Source organism: Patella vulgata, chromosome 4 (genome assembly GCF_932274485.2).
Source record: "Patella vulgata chromosome 4, xgPatVulg1.2, whole genome shotgun sequence".
Classification (NCBI taxonomy): Eukaryota; Metazoa; Mollusca; class Gastropoda; family Patellidae; genus Patella; species Patella vulgata.
In genome coordinates, this window is record NC_065882.2 from 55245628 (window position 1) to 55267290 (window position 21663).

Here is a 21663-nt window from a genome sequence, read left to right on the forward strand (position 1 = left end):
GTAAAAAAAAATGGTTGAATGGAGTTGGGGACAGGAATGAGGGGAAGAGAGGGGGAGACAGGTGCAAGAGAGGGAACAGGGGGAGAAGGACATTGACATAGATGAATACATTTTATAATTGAAGATTTTACTTTTGTTGTTAATGTATGTTGTTTGAGCTGCAGGCAAGATGCCCTTAATTTCTACCGTCTAGAGTGCCAAATGGAACTTGGAAAAAAGTCTTGGTTTTTTCTGCTGGAGAGATTTTAATGGGAGAGAAATGGGTTTTAACGTCCATTTAACACAAACTAGGTCATTTCAACTCTATTTCAATAGTTCGCTTGCGTAGAGTTCATTAGCAGTGGAAGAAAAGGACCCAGAGAAAACCGACGAGGTTGTACAGGCGACCCTACTCCTTGTTACGTCAAGCGGACATTCGAAACCAGCCCTTTAGATTTCACGCACACGCTTTGAACCACCAGTTCATCCAACCTCCCTCTTTAAGAAGGGATAGGACAGGGAATAGTCGTATGTTACCATCTTTGGTCCACATCTTGCATGGCATGAATGCTACTTGTTTTAACCAAATAAAATCATTATACATGTATATCGATGATTATATTTGTTTTCTGGACAACGTCTTTGGAAAGTATTGGTTATGTAGGTCAGTGAGTACGGCACTGGACCACTAACTAGGCGGTTCCGCGTTCGATCCCGGTACCTCAGCGTTTTCCAGCGTGGTTTCCGTTTGTCAGTGGTGCAGGACGGAGATCCTGACAAGAAGAACTGTCAAGTCCTTTGGTGGTACGTGTATTCGTTGAGACCCCTTGACAATTGGAATTCGAATTAAAGAGTAGGTCGTAGTGCCGCTTCCCTGTTGGTGGGGAACAGTAGGACGCTAACATCTATTTCACTTGCAGTTAATCTACTACCAATACTACCAGCACCACGGCATTTGATCAAATAAACAGTCAACCCATCTGCATTTCAAAAATAAATGTATTTGCTGATTCAAACTATTCGAACTCTTTTTTTTTTAGATGCAAACAACTCCTTATATAAACACAGCTCTTTGATTTAGGTCGAAGTAAGGTGTTGAATTGAATTTATCTAGTGATGTAGCAGACTACATGCGATTAAATTATTACTGCAAATTTGTGAGGTAGTTGGTTTGTTTGCCAATTTAATTTCATAATAATATTTGTCTTTGAGTGTCGACACAGAAACATAACTATAATCAATTATATCCCGACATGGGCTTTGTATATTTGAACGAAGCCATCGTACAACATAAATAAACACAGAAAATTCATTGAAAATGACATTTATTTTGGAATTAGACAAATCTCCAAAAACGTCCATATTAGACCCGGTTGGTGCAGAACAGATGTCTATTCGGCTTCGTGTATGATATATTGAGTTCTTATTATGTGGGTAAGGCGCTGGCTCACCAATCAAGGGATCCTGGTGTCGGTCGACAAAGTTCCTCGCCATTTTCCTGTGCGACACCCCCCCCCACCCCTAGTCGGTGGTGTAGGAAGGGCGTGGGTGGCTTGGTCGGGGCACGGGTGTCGAATAGTAGAGACTTTTGGCAAGTGGAATTTTTCCCATCCGTATAACGTATCCGTATCGGGGGGATCACGTGGCTAAGTGGGTAAGACGCTGGCTCGCTAGCCTGGAGGTCGGGTGTTCGATCCCTGCATTGGCCGAGAAAGTTCATCCAGATTTTCCGGCGTGGTTCCCCCTTGTCAGTGATGCAGGACGGAGGGCCTCACAAGGACAGTTGTCTAGTCCTTCGGATGAGACGAAAAACCGAGGTCCCGTGTATACATTGGAATGCACGTAAAAGATCCCTTGGCGGTTGGAATTCGATATAAGAGTAGGCTGTATGGCGTATGCCCGTCTTCATTAGCCCAGCATAGGAGCAGAACAGTAGGACGTTAAACTCCATTTCATTTCATTTCATTTCGTATCCGTATCGTCACGTGATACGTTGCGCTAATTTAGTTTTAGAGTTTTGGCAAATTTTCGCGCCGTCTACGTATAGGTAGCTGAGCTGAGCGTAGTTCTATTACAGCATGATGACAGTTATCTACCAAGATCAACATCAGTACTGATCAAGTGCCTAGTCTACAAATTCCCGAAGGGAGTGAAGTCGTTCGACTTATTTAAAAAAAAAAAATTGTGTCGAATCTTATTAAAAATATACCCCTTTTACAGATTTGCAAGGTCACGCCTCCCTAAATTTAGCACGTAGATCAACAAGCGTGCAGACAGACAGGAAAAATATGAAAATTCCGCGAAAAGCTCATCGAAAGTAATGATTAAATTCCAGGCGTTGCCATGGTTAAAATCACATCAAATATACACCTTCGTGTTCTAGGAAACACATAGATTCATTAAAACGCTACGGTATAACAAAATACGATAAAAAAAAACGACGATGTTATACGGGCCTTTTCCGTATGAAAGCTGTTCGATACATGCTGCCGTGTCCGTGTGCCGTATCACGTATGAGAAATACACACGCATTGATGACGTCACACGCAAAATCGTTACGGATACGCAATACGGACTAGGAATTTACGCTTGCCAAAAGTCTCTTTTGGCGTGTACGTAAAATAAACCTGCACGACTGTTGGAATTCGATGAAGAAAAGGCGGAAGTGCAGCTATCTGGGCACAGTGTTACTAATACCACGCTGCATGGGCGTATGCCCGTCCTCATTAGCATGGAACGTTAAAGATACATTATGGGAGATTCGATAACAGGTTGGCAGTTCTCACTATAATAGTTCAAAACTAGATAATGTAAAGGCAATTTGCTGAAAATTTCATTCAAATTGATCCACTATGAACCGAGAACAAGGCGGTTGAATTTCCGCCTAGCCTTGATCTTCATTACTAAAGTCAGTACGATAAACAGCATAGTCTCGATTGTCCATTTAATCGTTAAATCATGAAGGAAAGTTATGGAGTAAATCGGCTCACAATCCACTAAAGATCGCAGACTAGCGATGCCATATTGAGTTGATTATGGTCTGGATAGGTTAATTAATGTCTAATTAATAATTTAGATAACATTTCAGGCATAAAGAAAGACCTGCACTAGACAGATTTAGCTCTTGCATAATGTATGTTTAAACCTTATTTCGTGTCATTTCTTGTAGAAAAAAAAATCGATAATACGACTTTTCCAAAACAACCACATATGTTTACGTTCTGTTTACAACAAACAAACGCTCCTGTCGGTGATTAGCAGGACCGCTGTATACTTGATTGCATATTTAGGATTTAATTTATATATTTCCTTTGATAATTTCAAGCAAACCATGTGCAAAAAAAAAACAAATATATAGTGTCTCTATTTAAAGACTTTGTTTTCTCAATCAGTAAGTACGAGTGTTTATGCAAGTAATTTATGACGAGTGTTTAATAATGTCTTAATTGATAGAATGAAGCCCATATGTACACAGATTAGGCTGATTGACTTTAATGGCTTGGACTCAAGTCATATAATATAGGACTCTAATCATATCAAAGACAATGACGCCCGTGACCCCTATTCCTACGTCATTATAATACGCTGTCAACTTAATGACAAGTTGTCAAGATTTACATCTATAATAGATACATACATGTATATATTCAAAGATACTTGCCGTCAACCAACTTCACTATACTGTGTAGGGGTGGTTGAGAGCTATATATAGTACTTTATAAACTGATATAGTTACATATTTACAATGCGGTAAGTATCATTAAATAGAAATCTTCTCTTTTTTAGGGCGAGTTCAAATTCATACATAGACGTTTCTGTGAGATTTTAAGACACCATTGTATTAAAAAAGGCAACTAATTACCTTATTTGAATTTAAACATTCATCAGAAATTGAAGATCAAATCGAAATAAACGACCGAAAAATAACGTTATGATTCATGTACCTTCAGATCGGTTTTGTGTAACGTGGCCTAGTTTTTGGCATTTTGAGTGCTGAAGAAGATCAGGGAGAGGGGTTGAATAAAAATATTGCTGAAGAAGACAGAATCAAAAAGTTGCTTTAATGCTTTACATAATGCGCTCTCACTGTCTTCATGTACATTTTATTTTCTTCTTTGACTTCTTTTATATGTATTTGAAACAATTTTAGAACACCTTGCGTTATTTTATTTGGCTTGTTTTAATATGTTTGTATTTTTCTGTAGCAGTTACAGGGCGGAAGAGCAAAGAATGACTATATCCAAAATAGAAGAAAGGTTATTTGGTGGGCATTCAGCTGTCAAACAAGAAGAAAAGGATTTAAGACGACAAAAGGGGTTCCTGGCGGTTTTTAATAAACTCTTTCGGCGTAATCGAAAAGAAACTTTAAGAAAGGAAATGTGTGGTTCAGTAGATACTGGGCTATGTTCCAACAAAGATTGCGGCAATATAGAAATACGTCAGAGATCTTTATCCGTGAATAATATTGATGTTATGAATATAACTAAACCTAAAAGTACTTGGTTATATGTTTCTGATGTCATTTTAACAAATGCTGATCGAACGGAGATTTTAGATGGAAAATGTCTCAATGATGATATCATACATGCCGCTCAACTCTTGCTTAAAAAACAGTTTCCAGGTATACATGGTCTACAGGATCCAAATCATGCTCCAGTAAAAACAGGAATGAATTTGACTAGTCCATTAAAATTCAACCCGGTGAAAGAGCCGTGTGCTCAGATACACCATAATGGTAGAAATCATTGGGTAACGTCCATTAAAGACTCTCCGTATTCTGATATTCTTCTTTTAGACAGTGCTCATTACAAAGACCCAATAACAGCGTCTTTGGAAATCCAATTCACACAAATATATAGAACAAGCATGCCCAAACTATCAGTTACAATTCCGCGGGTACCTAAACAATTGAATAAATATGATTGTGGTGTTTATGCTATTGCATTTTTAACTGAATATTGTTTTAGAACTTACCTTGGTGAATATAAAATCAATTTCAAAACAAAGCAGATGAGGCCCCATCTAGTCAAGTGCTTATCAAGAGGAAAAATGTCACCGTTTCCCAGACAATAGTGACATCCAGTGCAATTCCCGTGTCTTATTGTCTGCAGTAGATGTTACTCGTCATATTTCAGAAAAAGTGTCTTTCCATTTAAAGAGGGAAATATACAAATGAATAGACCTACGATACTGTTTTAAATTGTATATAGAAACCCCAACATTGTACAGTATATTGAATAATTGTTTATAATAAATGGTATTTATTGAATTAATATTATCATCATGTTGTTATTCTGTTAATATTGCCTGGAACTAATACTAACAAACCTACACTCTTACCCACAACCTGAAAAGTAATTCCAATAATATATGAAGGTTATTATACGTTATACATCCAGGAAAATGTATACCGCTAATAACCAGAGATTTATAATTAACTGTATTATTATTGCCGCTTGTCCCTGTAGTAATGAACTGTTTATTAAAATAAAAATTATCTGAAATCACTATTTTTTCCTATAAAAAGTCCGGTTTAGAGAACGGGACTAAATTTAATAAGTTTGAATTTAATTGAAATGGAATTGAAAAAAAACACTCACGAACAGTTTACCTGCAGCGCTGAAGGAAGTTAGATCATACATTGTCATTCATTGTCGTTCCATATTAAAATGTAATGAAGAATTTAATGGCACATGATGAAATATTAATTTGTGTGATAAACAACGGTAAATTATTCAATATTCAAGTATAATAAGGATATATAGGAGACAGCTTTCTCTCCCTCACCTCTCTCTTCTTCCACCCCCCCCCCCTCTCTCTCTCTCCCTCTATCTCTCTCTCATAGCAATTATATTCAATGGAATAATTTTTGGCGGTCTGTCTCCTATAACCAATCTATCAAAATTACCTCCCTTGATTAATGCTCTTATGTTGAAGGTATCAACAGACAGATTCCCAGAATGCCATTTTCGGAGATACTACCGAAGGTGATGTCATCTTCGTAATGTGTATGTGCCTGCGTTTTCATAGATTGTCAACAAAATACACAATTTTCAGACCCTGTCTCTGTTTATTCTTCAATTCCATACAAAAGTAGGCCACATTAAGATACAAGATACCGTTAATTTCGGTTTTGCCACCGCCTGGAGAGAAACCCCGAAAGTGACGTCACAGTCATGAATTCTGTGTAGTCTGCCAGTTTGGGAGACTATGAAAGCAAGCCAAGAACTGGTGTGCTGCTGTTAATTTACGTCTTAAAAAGAAGTTATTTAATAAATACCTTGCCATGGATAGCGACGAGGATTATTTGCCCGACGAATCTGAATCAGAGCCCTCTGATAATGACGATGAATTAACCATAGAAATGGGAAACGCAGAGCAATCTTCTGCAAATGAACGACAAGAGGACGAAGAATTTCAGCATAGAGTCCTGTCAGCAGATGAGATTGTCAAATTTATGGTAGATACCATCAAAGAAGTGAATGCAGTTGTACAGGTATCTTACCTAAGATTTGTATATTTAAAGAAAATGTAGCCTGGCAAGCAGGATATTGTCATTGATTGACAGTTTCGATGAGTTGTGGGTCACAACAGAAACTAAAAAAAGTTAACCATTTCCATTTGTTGCTTATTCGTTTTATCTTTTGTGCATGTCTAGATGAGCTACCGTGCAGAGATTTCATCAAATATGATGTCCAATTTTTTATTATAATGCAAGTTTGTGTACATACACTGGGCTGATCGTTATTTCACTATTTCAGTGACTAACTATTTGGTTGATACTCTTGTGTGATACTAAAAATAGATACACAGGCATACACACAGACATCCGACAGTGATTATTGAAATTTATAGTAGACCCACACTATAACCCTACAGTGGCTACAGTTATATTATTAAACAAACACAGAGCCGTTGCACCCTATACACTTAATTAAAGCATAATTACATATTCAGATTAATGGTCACTCATGGACTATGGAATAATGAACATTAAAGTAGACCACAATCAAGTACCATAACAATTGATAATAACAATTGTTTTAATTTACAAATTGATGACTTGCATTGTATATGTACTTTGTGAATAAACTTTCAATAATGTGCTTACAATGCGTTTTAGATTCCAGCTACAATAACAAGAATTCTACTAAACCATTTTAAATGGGACAAGGAAAAGTTAATGGAGAGGTATTTATATATATATATATATTATGACCTTAATTTATTGGCTAACTTAATGCCCTGCAAACTGTGACCATGGTTGATGCTGACTGGCTGCTGTTCAGTTTAGCAGTTTATCTTTACTTCGATGAGATAAAACACAAAGATTATCCTCTGGTTTGCGAGTGCACGTATATGAGCAATAATGAATCCTAAAAATGAAATGCCCAACATGTAGATAAACTTTGGGAGCAATTTAATCTCAGGAGAAATCCTCTTATTATTGATTCTTATACAAAGAAGGAAAGTACCGTACCGGATGCAGAAATGCAACAGTCTGGGCAAATTGATTCACATGTTCAACCTGATGTTGTATTGCCCATTGTCATTTAATAAAGAGAGAGAGAGAAATGGGGTTTAACGTCCACTCGACACAGACTAGGTCATTTCGGGACTAACATATGGTTCAATTTTATTTCAACAATTCTCTTGCGCTTAGGGGTCTTTAGCAGTGGAAGGAAACCGAAGGACCCGGAGAAAACCCACAAGGTTGGACAGGCGACCCTACTCCTTGCCACGTACAATGAAGGATTCGAAACCACGCCAGATGACTCAATGACAGACGTAATGATACAGCGCGCACGTGCTAACCATTCGGCCATCCAACAGTCATTTAATAAACAGCACTGGTAATGTAAACTAACCATATGTTAGTTTCAAAATGACCTTTATGGATATTCACTGTAACGTTGATATCGTTGACTAAGCAATAACAAATAACTGTTATAAATGAAAATATACAACACTAATAGATCAAAGTCATCAGTTTATATACATAATGTGTATTAGTTAGTTAAAATTGTTAGTAATCATTAAGTAGGTGTTTTGTCACGGTGTTAACTCCGTGACTATTGAATTATATACACCACTATTGGTTAGGTTTGTGTATTCAATAGTGATTGGTGTTATAAATAGTCACATTTTTTACAGCTAGATAATCTTGTCTACGATATCACCTTAGGTGGAAGTGGACGTAAAACCCCAGAAACGAACGAACAGCTAGTTACACACTTGCTAATTAATGACAACTGTACAATTTCTAACCACTTTCTATACATACTAAACATTAGTTTAGAATACTGACCACTTATATGATTTAATGACAAAAATTGTCATTACTAAAAGGCCTAGCTTCATTAGTCAACGGTATCAGCTTACATGTGATTCCTGTTCTTTTTTTGTTATTGTCCAGTTTTTGGCTGGACCTGAAAATAAGGAACTACATTTGGCTTAACATAACATAACCAACTATGTAAAGCTTGTGTTTTGAAAATATTAATAAAGACACCAGTGGAATTATGCCTGACGTTGTGGGTGATGCATGGCTTATTTCCATACTTGATGAACCACCCATCACTCTACATGTATTTCCTAATATTCAATATTTGTTTTATTTATAGATATTACGATGGTGATCAAGACAGATTGTTTAATGAAGCTCATGTTGTAAATCCACATAGAAGAGAACCTGCTAAATCCAGAGTAAGAATCCAGCAAATTTGAGATGTCTGATTAAATGTTCCTACATTGTACTTCAATTTCCATGTAACATTTTTGTTCCATTTTGTAGTCAGCATTGTTCTTCAATTTCCATACATGTATAACATTTTTGTTCAATTTTGTAGTCAGCATTTAAAACCTTACTACAGTAAACCCAAGGAGAGCTACAAAAAGCTCACTTGAACTTGGATCGGAATCAAGTAAAACACAAAATGCCCAGTCCAATATTCCTGAAGGAAAGAAAGCAAGTAACACCCTTAGTTCCGGTAGTAGAGTGGTAACCAGAGCGAATCAGTTGAATAATACTTTATTCACATATTTATTTTTGTATTCCAGCAAAGAGTAACTCGCTCAACTGCTGGTAGCGAGGAAATGGTCTGTGAAATTTGCTGCTTAGGAAAAACGATGGGAGTAAGTTCATTGAATGTTTTGAAGCATTTTCCCAGAACCTATCAGTGATTGAACCTCTTCTACATATAACTAACTTAAAGAGCCATATGCAATTGAAAATCTTGAATGCAAGAAAATAATTCTACATGTACTTGACATTTCTGTTTCTCCCTTGTGATTAATAATTTTGGACAAGGAATTACAATACTTAACCTGTCACTCATAAGGACTTACAGTGGTTATTGTTAATTGGGAAATACTATGCATAATGAATCTTTAGTATTTTCTGTAATAGCTTATTTATGATTTAGATCATTTAAAAAAAAAACTATACTATTAAACTGTATAAGCCTGTACAATTGGTATTTCTTTCATAGGCAATGACTGGGTTAGAGTGTGGTCATAGGTTTTGTGCAGAGTGTTGGACAGACTACCTCACAGCAAAAATAATGGATGAAGGCATGGGTCAGACAATATCATGTGCTGCCTTTAACTGTGATATACTAGTGGATGATGCTACTGTCATGTAAGTTACTCGGAAATCAATTATAATCATTTGCGTTGTTGACCATGAAAGAGTTAGAAATATTGATTATATTAGTATTAGGTTTAATAAAACAGTTTTGCAAAGATTGTTCAGCATTTTTAGTTTTTAGTCCATTACAGAATTGGACCTAAATTTTAGTTACTTTTTTTTTAGTATTATACAGTACTTAGCTGAATTAATCCAGAAGAGGTTTGATGTAAAAACTTGATAAAAGATATTGTTGTCTTTCTTCCATTACTTTACATGTATGCCTGCTGTAAACCTTTTTACTGCTAATGATAAATTTAAAATAGGAGTCCTACATGTTGGTGTCAAATTATTAGGACAGCAAATATACATTAGAAAAATTGCCTGTCTGCAAATTTCCTAGCCCATTCCTTAAATATTTATTATTTTTCAGGTCCCTTTTAAAAGATCCTAAAGTTAAATTGAAATATCAACAGATTATAACTAACAGTTTTGTAGAGGTCAGTATTTGGATGAAATTAAGTCTTTCTATCCCTCTGTCAAGCGCTTTGAAAGCAGTAAAGGTACTCAAACATGTACGCTATTCATGCACATTAAAAAGCCTACTGCATTTGATAGGTTGATCCTATTATATACTCGGTGAATGACTTTTGATAAGGCAGTGGTTAATTAATTGTCTGTTTCTCATGACCTGCCCGCATGTCTGTTTTCGTCCGTAATAATCACGCACTTCTCTAATTATTCGGTCAAATTTAGTAAGGAGAAAATTTGTTGATAATATTTGTAAAACCACATTTTTTTTTTGCCTCAGCGATGAACAATCTATTTATTTTATCCATAAATATGTAACTGAATATGGAACATATTACACTGTTCTATTAAACTGTTCTATTTATAACTCTACACGCGTCTACGGTGTATAATTAAATCGGCAAAAATACGAAGTCCTTCCGTAAAACCGGATGTTCTAATATGAAGCCAGCGCGATTACCCAGACACACTTTTAGTCAGTGATTTTGACATGACTGTTGTCTTGGAAGAAATTTTAATACATGGTGTCGTATATTATCGAATAAATTCCATAAACTCGGCTTTTAAACATTTTCCTTTAAGGATTTATGTTAATTTCTCATTTATCGCTGAGACGTATTTAAAAAGGAATGACAACAGTAATACAATGTAGATCCATAGAACTAGAATACTATGGCGTTTGTAGCGCCATCTAATTTCATAACACTCTATTAACCAGTCACGTTTTTCCATTGATTTACCCTTACTGGATAATCACATCTTTTGTAACTGTAAAGCAGACGGCATAAATTGATAAATTTCGTCTGCTCTGCGCAACAAAATGCTTGTTTGCATGTGTACTGTTGTCCTGACAAAAAATTCATTTATACTGTTAAAACCAACAGCAAAGATTTTCCCAGAGAATGAGTTGATAACAACCGTATGTGCCTCAGTCATAGAGAAATTCGAGACACTGACTCGCACATGTCGATAATGAAACTGAAAGTAGAAACAACGGTACGGGTGCCAATAATTTCGACTTCCTGCCGCCTCAAGATTCGCTCGAAGTTGACGAAGTTTTGGTCAGAAATGGACACCACTATTGACCAGACATCTTTTGATATAATTACTCTTAAATTGTTGGAAACTTTAAAATACTGTATTGATATTAATTGTGTTCAAAAATTAAAAAAAAATATAGACTATCGGTATCAACTCTGAAATTAATGTACTTTGAGAGAGAAAAATGACTTAATAAAAAGAATTATACTAACCCGGAGCCCTTTATAATATTAATAGCCAGTGTACATGTAGATGATAGATGTTCCCAGAGTTTTCTTTAAAAAGATCTCTTCCTGTGTACTCATCAATGGACTGAAGAGCTTTATATTATAAACCACAGCATGCCCATAGCTATAAGAGTTTATGTTGCTTTAGTTTTTTCGACAAGTTTTGGATTTCATCTCTGCATCTCAATAATTAATAATTAATAATTACCTCATGTAGCATGTTGTTTTCAAAAACTCAGGTTATGAGAAACATACAATTAATTAACCGCGGCCTAAATATACATTTATTATCAGTCAGTAGCCTAAGTTCGAACATCAAAGCATATTTAATTGACCTACAGATTCTGATTGGTTGATTGTTTGGATCACAATAACTTGAATTTGAACATCCAGGCAAATACTACTAATTCAAAGGAAGATATCCTATAGATTTTATAGTTTTGGTTCTTTGTTATAAACTCTACATCCTTTTGTCACATGTTTTGTTGGTCAACTTGGGGCTTCTGTTAGAAAATTTATACTGGGGTCTTTAGATCTTCCTCAAATTTTGTATACTGAGTGGATGAAAAAGCTACAAGTATGTTTAGTTGTCTCGTAACGTATGTTTTCTATTTTTAGTGTAATAGATTATTACGTTGGTGTCCAGCACCAGATTGTGGTCATGTTGTTAAAGTAAAATATTTTGATTGTAAACCTGTTCAGTGTTCCTGTAGCCATATATTCTGGTAAGTAAAGTACACATGTTTTTCAGCTGTAGTGACTCTGTGAGTAAGGCATTGGCTCACTAAGCTGGAGATCCCAGGTTCCATCTCAGTGTTGGACCTGAAAGTTCCCCAGGGTTTTCCAGTGTGGTATCCCCTTGTTAGTGGTGCAGGATGGAGGATAGTAGGGATGGAACAAAAAAAACGTGGCCTTGTGTACACCTTGCTATCCACAGAAAAAGAACCCTTGACGGTTGTAATTCAATGGTTGTAATTAAATGGTTGTCAGAGCCCACTGCTTGTCTTCATTAGCCCGGTTGGAGTAGAAAAGTAGAATGTTCAAGCCCATTTCCTTCATTCATTAGTTTTCTGTAAAATCTTCTTTTTGCAAAAATAAAAAATCGTATGAAAGGGTGTCGCTGCCAGTATTAAATGCTCTGCTAAAATGTCTTGTGGATTGATTATAATTATGTAAAAAGTACAAAGTCCTAATATCGCTAATGATAAAGTCAAAATACCCCGAAGGCCAAAGTTAAATACCAGTAATGATAAAGTCAAAATACCCCGAAGGCCAATGTAAAACTTAAAAAGTAATGTGCCAAATGACAAATTAATGTCTTATTGGAAACTGACGTGTCAACATCTTAACATTTATTTGCGCTCTGTTACATCTCATTTGTCCTTTACACTTCTCCATAGCATTCTTACGCACAGCGCTATCTTTGATATTATGCAAATCTAGGATATCACGTGACTTATTAACATGTACGGAAACGACTCAGAAATCAACCTGGCACACTATAAGTCAAGCTCTTATTTATTTCTGACAGGCCTGGTTGAACAGATTATGCATTGCAAAACTGGAAACAGTCTGAAAATAGTATTGATGAAAAGTCGTATCTCAATGAAATGACATAAAATAGGGTGTCAAATAGTCTTGTCTTGCTCAAATTGTCGTATCTTGAGATGACTGCGGAGACAAAATGTATCTCGGTACGCATTTCTCTCCTCCACTTCAATGCCATTGAATTTTTTTCATAAACTCATAGTAATTTCTCTTGTTTATACCTACAAGATGATTTCCCTAGACAAAATATTACTAAAATTATTTAGTTTTTGTGTCTACTCAAAACCTTAAAAATCTGAGATACAAGGTTTTAATTATTGGACTAGGTGGCGCCATCGGGCTCTGTGTGAAAATTATGTTGTCTGTCAGTTATGGATACAAAACTAAGATGTAAGACTTGCAACTTTGGAAAGGTAATTAATAAAGTAGATCAGGAATTAATAATATTAATAAAGCTGTATATAGAGAAATAAATGGCAGCCATTTTGTTTAACACAATGGTGACACAGTAATTGGACCACCATGTTCCTTACATGATTCTAAAACCTCAAGCATTTTTGATCATTTCTTTTTTTTTTCAGGTCTTCCTTTCTTTTTAGTGACAATTGCCTTCTGACTTTTGCTGTGGCAACAAAATCTTCTCTAGCTTTTTAACAGTCTTCACTGCATCTGAACATCTAGCCCACTTCCACTTATGTTGTTTCTCCTCGATTTCTAGATTCAAAAGCTCATTTGAAGAGACAATCATTTTTTTTTAATGAGTTTCTACACTAGTCATTCCACCCGACACTTTTATTTTAATTATCCAGACGTGCGAAATTAGACTCGCAGCCCAGATTTGTCTGTGCTGCTCACTCCAGTTTTACTATATCAATGTCAAAAGTACTTTCATCGTCAGATACAAATAACTCAATTTCGGATAATTGTCCCTTGATAATGTCCTTCACAGCGCCGATCAATTTTCCTTTTCCTGTAGTGATGTCCTTGAACTTTTCAGAAAGTTTTTTCAACTCGGGTATGGTTGTTGGATGGCTGAATGGTTAGCAGCTGCGCTGTATCATACGGTCTGTCATTGAGTCAACTGGCAGAGTTTGAATCCCCGGTTGTACGTGACAAGGAGTAGGGTCGCCTGTCCAACCTTGTGGGTTTTCTCCGGGTCCTTCGATGCCGAAAAAACATTGCACATTTTAATTTGTCAAAATACTTTGTTATTGTAACATCCCTATTAATACTATGTATATGAGTAGAATTGAACAGAGCTGCTGTATATTAAGATAAATTGAATATTGTCAGTATAGCAATGTCTGTTTTTAGTTTATATTTCAGGCTATTATTTGACAGTTACAGAATTGTCAAATAGATAGAATTATGTATGAGTATCTAAAAGTTTAATTGGTCTCTAGTAATTTGTAGTACTGATAACGGTGATATTTTTTTGATAGTAGCACTCCATTTTGCCAAACGCACAGAATATAGTCTGCTTTTCTTGTATTATTACAGTTTTGCATGTGGTGAAAACTGGCATGATCCTGTGCGCTGTTTCTGGTTAAGGAAATGGATTAAGAAATGTGATGATGATAGTGAAACTTCCAATTGGATTGCTGCAAATACAAAGGTAATATTTAATTATCTGTCCATATATTATGAAAAATTGAAATACTGTGCTATAGTTTTACCACTATTAAACCTACTATACCTATCTTTAGATGCATTGACGTAACTAACAAACCTCATAATTTGTTTAATAATAATGGTACACCACATGAATAATGAATTTTCAATCTATATACCTGGAAATAGTGAATTTTCAGATTATGTTTATTAAAACATGTACACATACATATAATTACAGTTTTACTTTATGTGCTTTCAGGAATGCCCAAAATGTAATGTAACCATTGAAAAAGATGGTGGTTGTAATCATATTGTATGTAAAAATCACAACTGTAAAGCTGATTTCTGCTGGGTTTGTTTGGGGCCTTGGGAACCACATGGTTCATCTTGGTAAGGTTTATTCTGCATATTTAGCTTAATGTCTTTGGAAATTGATCTTTTGGAAAATTTATAGGAAAAAATCTAGAAGACTGGTATTTAGTTCCACTAAACCATCCTACAAACTTCCAGTATAGATGTCTGATATGTGATTGTTAATCTAGGTGCAAGTTCAAACCATACAGATGACATAATTTCTGTGACACTATGAACAAATTCAAATCCTGTACATTCTGTTAATTCTAGAAATTGACCCATGCAGTAACCCCTCACCCTGACCATTTCATTTTCTATGGCTATAGTGTTTAAAAAATTGTGAGTTTGATATTAAATTGAATTACCACGTATATGATTTGTGATTTATTGTAGGCTACATGTATATAATTGTAGTCACATGTTGGGGTTTTGAGGTGGGGGTAAATTTTTTTGTTTATCTGGGTTTTTTTGTAAGAGGAATTAAGAAATGACTAAAATCATTTATATTTAGGTATAACTGTAATAGATATAATGAAGATGAAGCTAAAAAGGCTCGCGATAACCAAGAGGTAAATGAGTTATGAAATTTGATATCTATGGTGTTAGACCCGTCAGTAATTCAAGTGTATTATACACATAATTGCTTTAATATTTTAAATATATTAGAAGTATATAGTGATGAATTTATCATTGATTAAACTTTTTGATATCAACCTATAGGTTTGCACATTAAAAACCTTTACGGTTGAATTTCAAATTAAGAGAAGTCTTTTGTGCCATTGTCCTGGCAATATCTTCATTAGTCAGGATGGAGCTGAAAAGTAGGATGTTTAATCTCAGGTCAACACAAGATATTAAATGATTATTATTGGAAGCTTTATGTAATGGATAGAGTACGAAAAACGTCTATTAAGCCAGAGAATGGATTTTATTTTTTATTCAATAAATAAACAGCTATGAATGAAGGAGAGATAGTTACATCAGTTGAAAGTGATAAAAATGTCAGTAATTGTACCTGTTATTATGATGTACCTAATATTGCACATAACTATCCAGTTGAAATTAAAATAATCTTAATGAGAATTGGTTATTTTTGTTCAATTTAAAAAAAGAAACGCGTTTTACTTTTATTTCACCTTGTACCCAAGCATCATGGTAACAAACATAATCAATGTCTTGAAATTTATCGGTTATTTTTTTTTTTTTGTTTTTTTTTTTCAGAAATCCCGGTCTGCTCTGCAGCGATATCTGTTTTACTGCAATAGATATATGAATCATATGCAGAGTTTAAAATTTGAAAGTAAAGTAAGTAAAAATCAAAGTTTTGAGATTTTTCATGTGGACGCCCTTCCTGAAACACCTAATGAACTATTATCAAAAGCTTAATTATTAGCCTTTTCTAGGATGTGTCCCAGGAATTTCTATGACTTGTATGTTGGAAGTTGTGTCCAAAACAATAGCAACAATTGATATTGAAAGTCAGTGTAAAATTTAGAAATATCAATACGTTGTAGGTCTTGATTTGTTAACAGTTTTAGGTAAATATAACAATTAGTCGGAGAAAAGTTGGAGACAAATCATTGGAAAGGTAAATAATTCTACTTTTGATTGTATAGATATGTAACGGACAGAATAAGAATGACAAACTCAAAAACCTTCAGAAACTGACAGGGAAAAACCATCTTTTCTATCTGATTATCTACTGGACATAAACTCACAATAGCCATCAAAAGGACAGAAAAGACTCGGGCAGCTCTGACTACAGTAATGTGAAAATAATGGCATTGATGCCTGAATTTTAACAGTTCAGTTTACTCTTCTTTTTTTTACAGCTCTATGCATCTGTTCGTACCAAAATGGAAGAAATGCAACAGCACAACATGTCATGGATTGAAGTTCAATTTTTACGAAAAGCTGTAGATGTATTATGTCAATGTAGACAAACTTTAATGTACACATATGTATTTGCTTACTTTCTTAGAAAAAATAACCAATCAATTATTTTTGAGGTAATTACAATGTACAATATAATTATGTTGCAATTAAAAACTGATCACTCAGTTATGATTTGTAATAAAATTGCTGGTGATAAGTGAGTTTTTAATTTTATGATGCAAATTCTTTTATGGTAAGAAATAAGTCAAATAACATTAACAAGTCATTTTCTGTTGGTTCCAGTTGATCTGTTATATGTGTAACATTTCAATAACCTTTGACAAGAATTTCAAATCCAGGGTTGAATGACCTTGTTAATCCTTGAATTTTGTATGTAAAATGAAGTAGAGAAATATAAATTTACTCTATCATACTGTAATAATTTTTTAGAATGTTTCCTCAACTGTTCTGTCAAATATTTAGAAATTGCACTATCATGGTTTGTTTTTGTTACTTTTTAGGATAACCAAAAAGACTTAGAAATTGCCACTGAACAGTTATCAGAATATCTAGAAAGAGATATATCTTCTGAAATGCTGCATGACATCAAACAAAAAGTACAAGATAAATATAGGTAATTAAAGATTTAATGGTGTATTTTTTTTTATTTATTTATTTTTTGTCTACTTTTCATGATCTCACTTTTAATGTTGTCTTTTTTTTTTATCTATTATTACTGCTCGCTATTAATTCTAATTAATTTTGATTATTCCTGATAAGTACATCATGGGTTGTTGTTATTGATCAGTTTTTAGCTTCTTGTAAATGTTCCCAATTAAATAAATTTGTGACAACCTAGCTTTCCAAAATGTAGTTATCTCCCTTGCAAGATTATATTTTTTTTTTGGAGAAAAAAAAAATGGAGCCTACTGCAGTATTTTGGTGGGCATTCTTCTTCTTCTATTAGTGTTTAATGTCCACTTCCACCGAGGGTGATATTGCAGACAAATTGTCTTAGTGTTATGTTATTTACTTTTATACACCTGCATTTTATTGTATGTTGCCATCACCACTGTGTTTGTTAGTCTGCCTACAATGGTCCATTTATCTTTTTGAAATTGATATTAAATGATGATAAGGCTTATCTGTGTCAGTGAAACAAAGCCTGTTGATTTTCGTCTTTTCCATTTAACACTGCAAAGTTATGCCCCCATTTATGAAATCTTAGAACTTTGTAGGTAGCATTTATTAACCATCCTCTGCGAAATTTGTTATCCATCCTATTGAAACAAAGAACCAAATTGATTTTCAATGATTGTCAATAATAAATGCCTATGTTACATGTATTTCTCTTTGTTATGAAATCTTGTTGGCACATGGGCTTTAATTATTATTCAATCTTTTTAGCTCATAATTGCTTGGATGACAGATTCGGGTTGGAGTAGGTTTGATTGCCGTGCAACCTATATTCAGAGTAGTGCAACAAATATTAACTATGCAATCTTTTAAAATAAATGAGAAACGTATTGTGTTTTAGAGAGCATATCTGTGAAACCATCTTGAACTGCTATTCTATTTTATTTCAGGTATTGTGAAAGTCGCCGTAAAGTTCTGTTAGATCATGTTCATGAAGGATATGAAAAAGATCTTTGGGATCATTTTGAAACATAAAATGATCTTAAACTTATAGATATATTTTCACAAACTTTACAATTTATTCAATACAAAGACAGTTAAAAAAAATCAATACAATCTTATCAAAAGATTTTATTTATGGTACATTTATATCTTTAGAATTTTTTTGTTGAATTTATAAGGGGTAAATATTCTTTGTATTAACTCCTTTTGAAAGGACTAGCATCACATCATAACAATATTAAAAGGAGCTGCATAGAATGACTTTGACCCAGATAAATATCTCACTCCCTTCTCATTCCATACTTATTACCTGCAAAGGATTTGTTGATGTTCATTCAATAAATTATAAATTATACAGCATATTTATTATTGTAAAGCTTCACAAACTTCATTTAGATTTGATTATGATTATAAAAGTAAGTGCATTTAAAATGCAGTTTATTATATGGTATATACATGTTTTGAATTTATATTTAAAAACAAAAAAAATTACTGTATATATTATATTATTAAAACTTTTTAATTATTGTATAGATTATTGAAGTGTTTATCATATTTAAAGAATTCTGGAATTCACTACAACAAAGTATAATTCATGTGTATGAATGAAAACTATTATACACTTCTGTCTTTTTGGAAATGAGATGGAGTAAAGAAATCGGATTTTCATATTTATTATGTTAGTAGAGATATAATTTATTATAAGTACCGTAAATAGTTGAGTATTTCAATATGTTGAAAACCTTATGGCTTAGATTTTTTGACATTTCTAATGTCAAGCGTTACTAAACTGCCTTAATTAAACTTTACTTTGTTGTTAGATCGAAATTCACAGCCTTGCTTGTGTGTAATTTTATTTAATTAATGTTGTGAAATGGCTTTCTATAAGTATTTTGGAAAAATGGATAAAATGGTGTCAAATGCTCTTTTTTATGTACAGAAGTATCAAAATACATACCGGTAGTTAAAATATTTTGTTTGAATTTTATTAATTTATTATTAATATATGGGTATTTCACCAAAGAATTTACTTCAAAGGAAAGAAGTTACATGTTTTTACTTAATCTGGACATAATGGGTTATCTTTTAAGTGTTACTAGTATCTTTGTTTTAGGCTGCTGCTTGTCACTACTACTTTTACTTTCTGAATAAGAGTGAAGACAATGCAAAAAATCATAGATGTTTATTATGACATATTCAATTACATATTTGAACATATCATTAAGAATTTCATAAGTTGTATGATATGTTGGCAATTAAATAATCTTTGTAAATCAGTGTAATTTGTTACCATTACAATTCTAACAAACTTATTGATCTCTGTGTACAGTTTTTAAACCAATGAAATTATTATATGTCCTGAATAATTTACAAACCATATTCATTAAAGGCCTACTTCTCAACACTTTTAGAATAATATAGGAAATTAAGACAGACCTTTGATTATCTGGTGATTAATTTCATTTACAATTTCCTTACAATGAAATTTATATTTGTCTTGATAAAGCCCCATGTATTTTTTACTTTTACTGTTCATGTCAGAACAGAATTATGAATCGGGTAACATCCAAAAATTCACTTTCCTGCTAAATATAGCACAGAAGGTTTATTCAAGTCCAAAACTTTTTCACACAACACCTGTCTGATTTTTTATGGGAATTGTTGGTCTGGCAAAGGGAATGACACCATTTTATTGCTAAAAATTTGTTTATAGTTATAGCAAGAAATATAATATGCAATTATGACTAATGAGTACAACATGTTTGTCAGCCCAGTCAAAAAGTTTGTATAGTATAGGTTGAGTGAATAAGAACTCTTTTAAGGACATGGAAGTTGTTACCAATTTAGTATTTTCTATTCCATCAGTGTAATCATTACTAAAAATGAAAATGGTAAATGGCTGCTGCTTTTGTATGATAATAATAATAATAGTGAAAGTTTGTTACTTTGAATATACAGGTATCATGGTTATATCACATTATATAGGTAGTATCAGGCCTTGTGAAATTCTCTTATTTTAAGCTTGTTTTCTTTTATACCGATCCATAGATATTTTAAACCATCTTTCTTGAGTAAATATTGAGTTGTGAATACCATGTACATATATGTTCAAATAAAAATTTAAAAAATAAGAAGCCAATTTTTGCATACTTTTTTTTAGAAAAGTTCAACAATGGTACATAAAATTATTGTAAATTTATTTCCCCCACAGTTAAATTACAGCAATTTATGACATCAACAAGCAATCACATTGTGTACCTGATACCATTGATCAGTCGAGGAGCCACACTGGCTCACTAAACAGGAAGTCTGGGGTTCGATCCTGAAGTTGTCTGTGGTCCAGGGCAGTGCAAGTTACAGGGTCTAGTATTTTGGATGGAATGGAAAACCGGATAATTGAAAACTATCTTGAAAACGTTTGTACTTATGTAGACTCTTCTGGTTGTCTATCCTGGTTGTACAGAATAACAACCAGCTAGCCAAAGAGATATACTGTTATGTACATTTGTTTTTAGCTATGATTGGGTGCCTTTATTGGACGACTTTACATGATACAATGGGTCTAACTTCTATTCATTGTATGGCAACCTTTATTCCTTTTTAGTAACTCAATAATATGGCAGTAAGACCATACTTCTCATCCCCATCTCTGCGTAGTTTTGATGCCACTGGTTCCACAAAGTCCATTCTAATTCAGTCGCAGATAGATTAAGAACCAATTTTATAGGACATCAAAATACTCGAAGTGACAGAAGAAAGCATCTTTATTCAGGTTGCCAAGTCAGATATGACGTCATACACCATATGACGTCTAATACAACGCAATTTGATTGGCTATTGCATCAGTTGGTCGGATGAGAATAGAACTGATCCTATCCATGCAACAAGCTGTGCATCCGACCATTTGTCTGATGATTTGGTCGATGCGACCGTTGCATCCGACAGTAACTGTTGTATGGATTATCGTGTAAACGCCGCTTAAGTGTAGTTGGGTGTGGCAGACATGTAATAATCGTTGTTTTGGAGAAAAAATTGACAGTTTTGCTAATTGAAGAACTATCTGATTCGCGTCGTACTTTGCAAGGTGAAACTATATACCATCTCTTATCTCGAGACCCGCGGGGCCGAGAGATGCGGTTTCTTATCTAGTTGCAGCTGTCTTGGATCGTATACCCACTAAACCCAATAAGATATTTATTTGCAAAATTAAAGTTATAAAATATACTC

At 34.0% G+C, this 21663-nt stretch overlaps 1 protein-coding gene across 1 annotated transcript; it reads left to right on the forward strand.

Moving 5' to 3' along the window:
* Window positions 1-5941: 5941 nt before the first annotated feature.
* On the forward strand, window positions 5942-20116 carry LOC126819675 (E3 ubiquitin-protein ligase arih1). Its single transcript, XM_050547843.2, has 14 exons — window positions 5942-6475; window positions 7103-7170; window positions 8604-8685; window positions 9040-9114; window positions 9471-9619; window positions 10041-10107; window positions 12025-12131; window positions 14455-14569; window positions 14828-14958; window positions 15434-15491; window positions 16144-16227; window positions 16755-16931; window positions 17319-17431; window positions 18384-20116. The coding sequence occupies exons 1-14, from the start codon at window positions 6266-6268 to the stop codon at window positions 18466-18468; spliced, it is 1521 nt and encodes a 506-aa protein (XP_050403800.1). The 5' UTR covers window positions 5942-6265; the 3' UTR covers window positions 18469-20116.
* The last annotated feature ends 1547 nt before the right edge of the window (window positions 20117-21663 follow it).

Coding starts and splice junctions, on each gene's coding strand:
- LOC126819675 (XM_050547843.2), top strand. CDS start 6,266: ATGGATAGCGACGAGGATTATTTGCCCGACGAATCTGAATCAGAGCCC. Junction 6,476..7,102: donor AAGTGAATGCAGTTGTACAG/GTATCTTACCTA, acceptor AATGCGTTTTAG/ATTCCAGCTACAATAACAAG. Junction 16,228..16,754: donor GTTTAAAATTTGAAAGTAAA/GTAAGTAAAAAT, acceptor TTTTTTTTACAG/CTCTATGCATCTGTTCGTAC.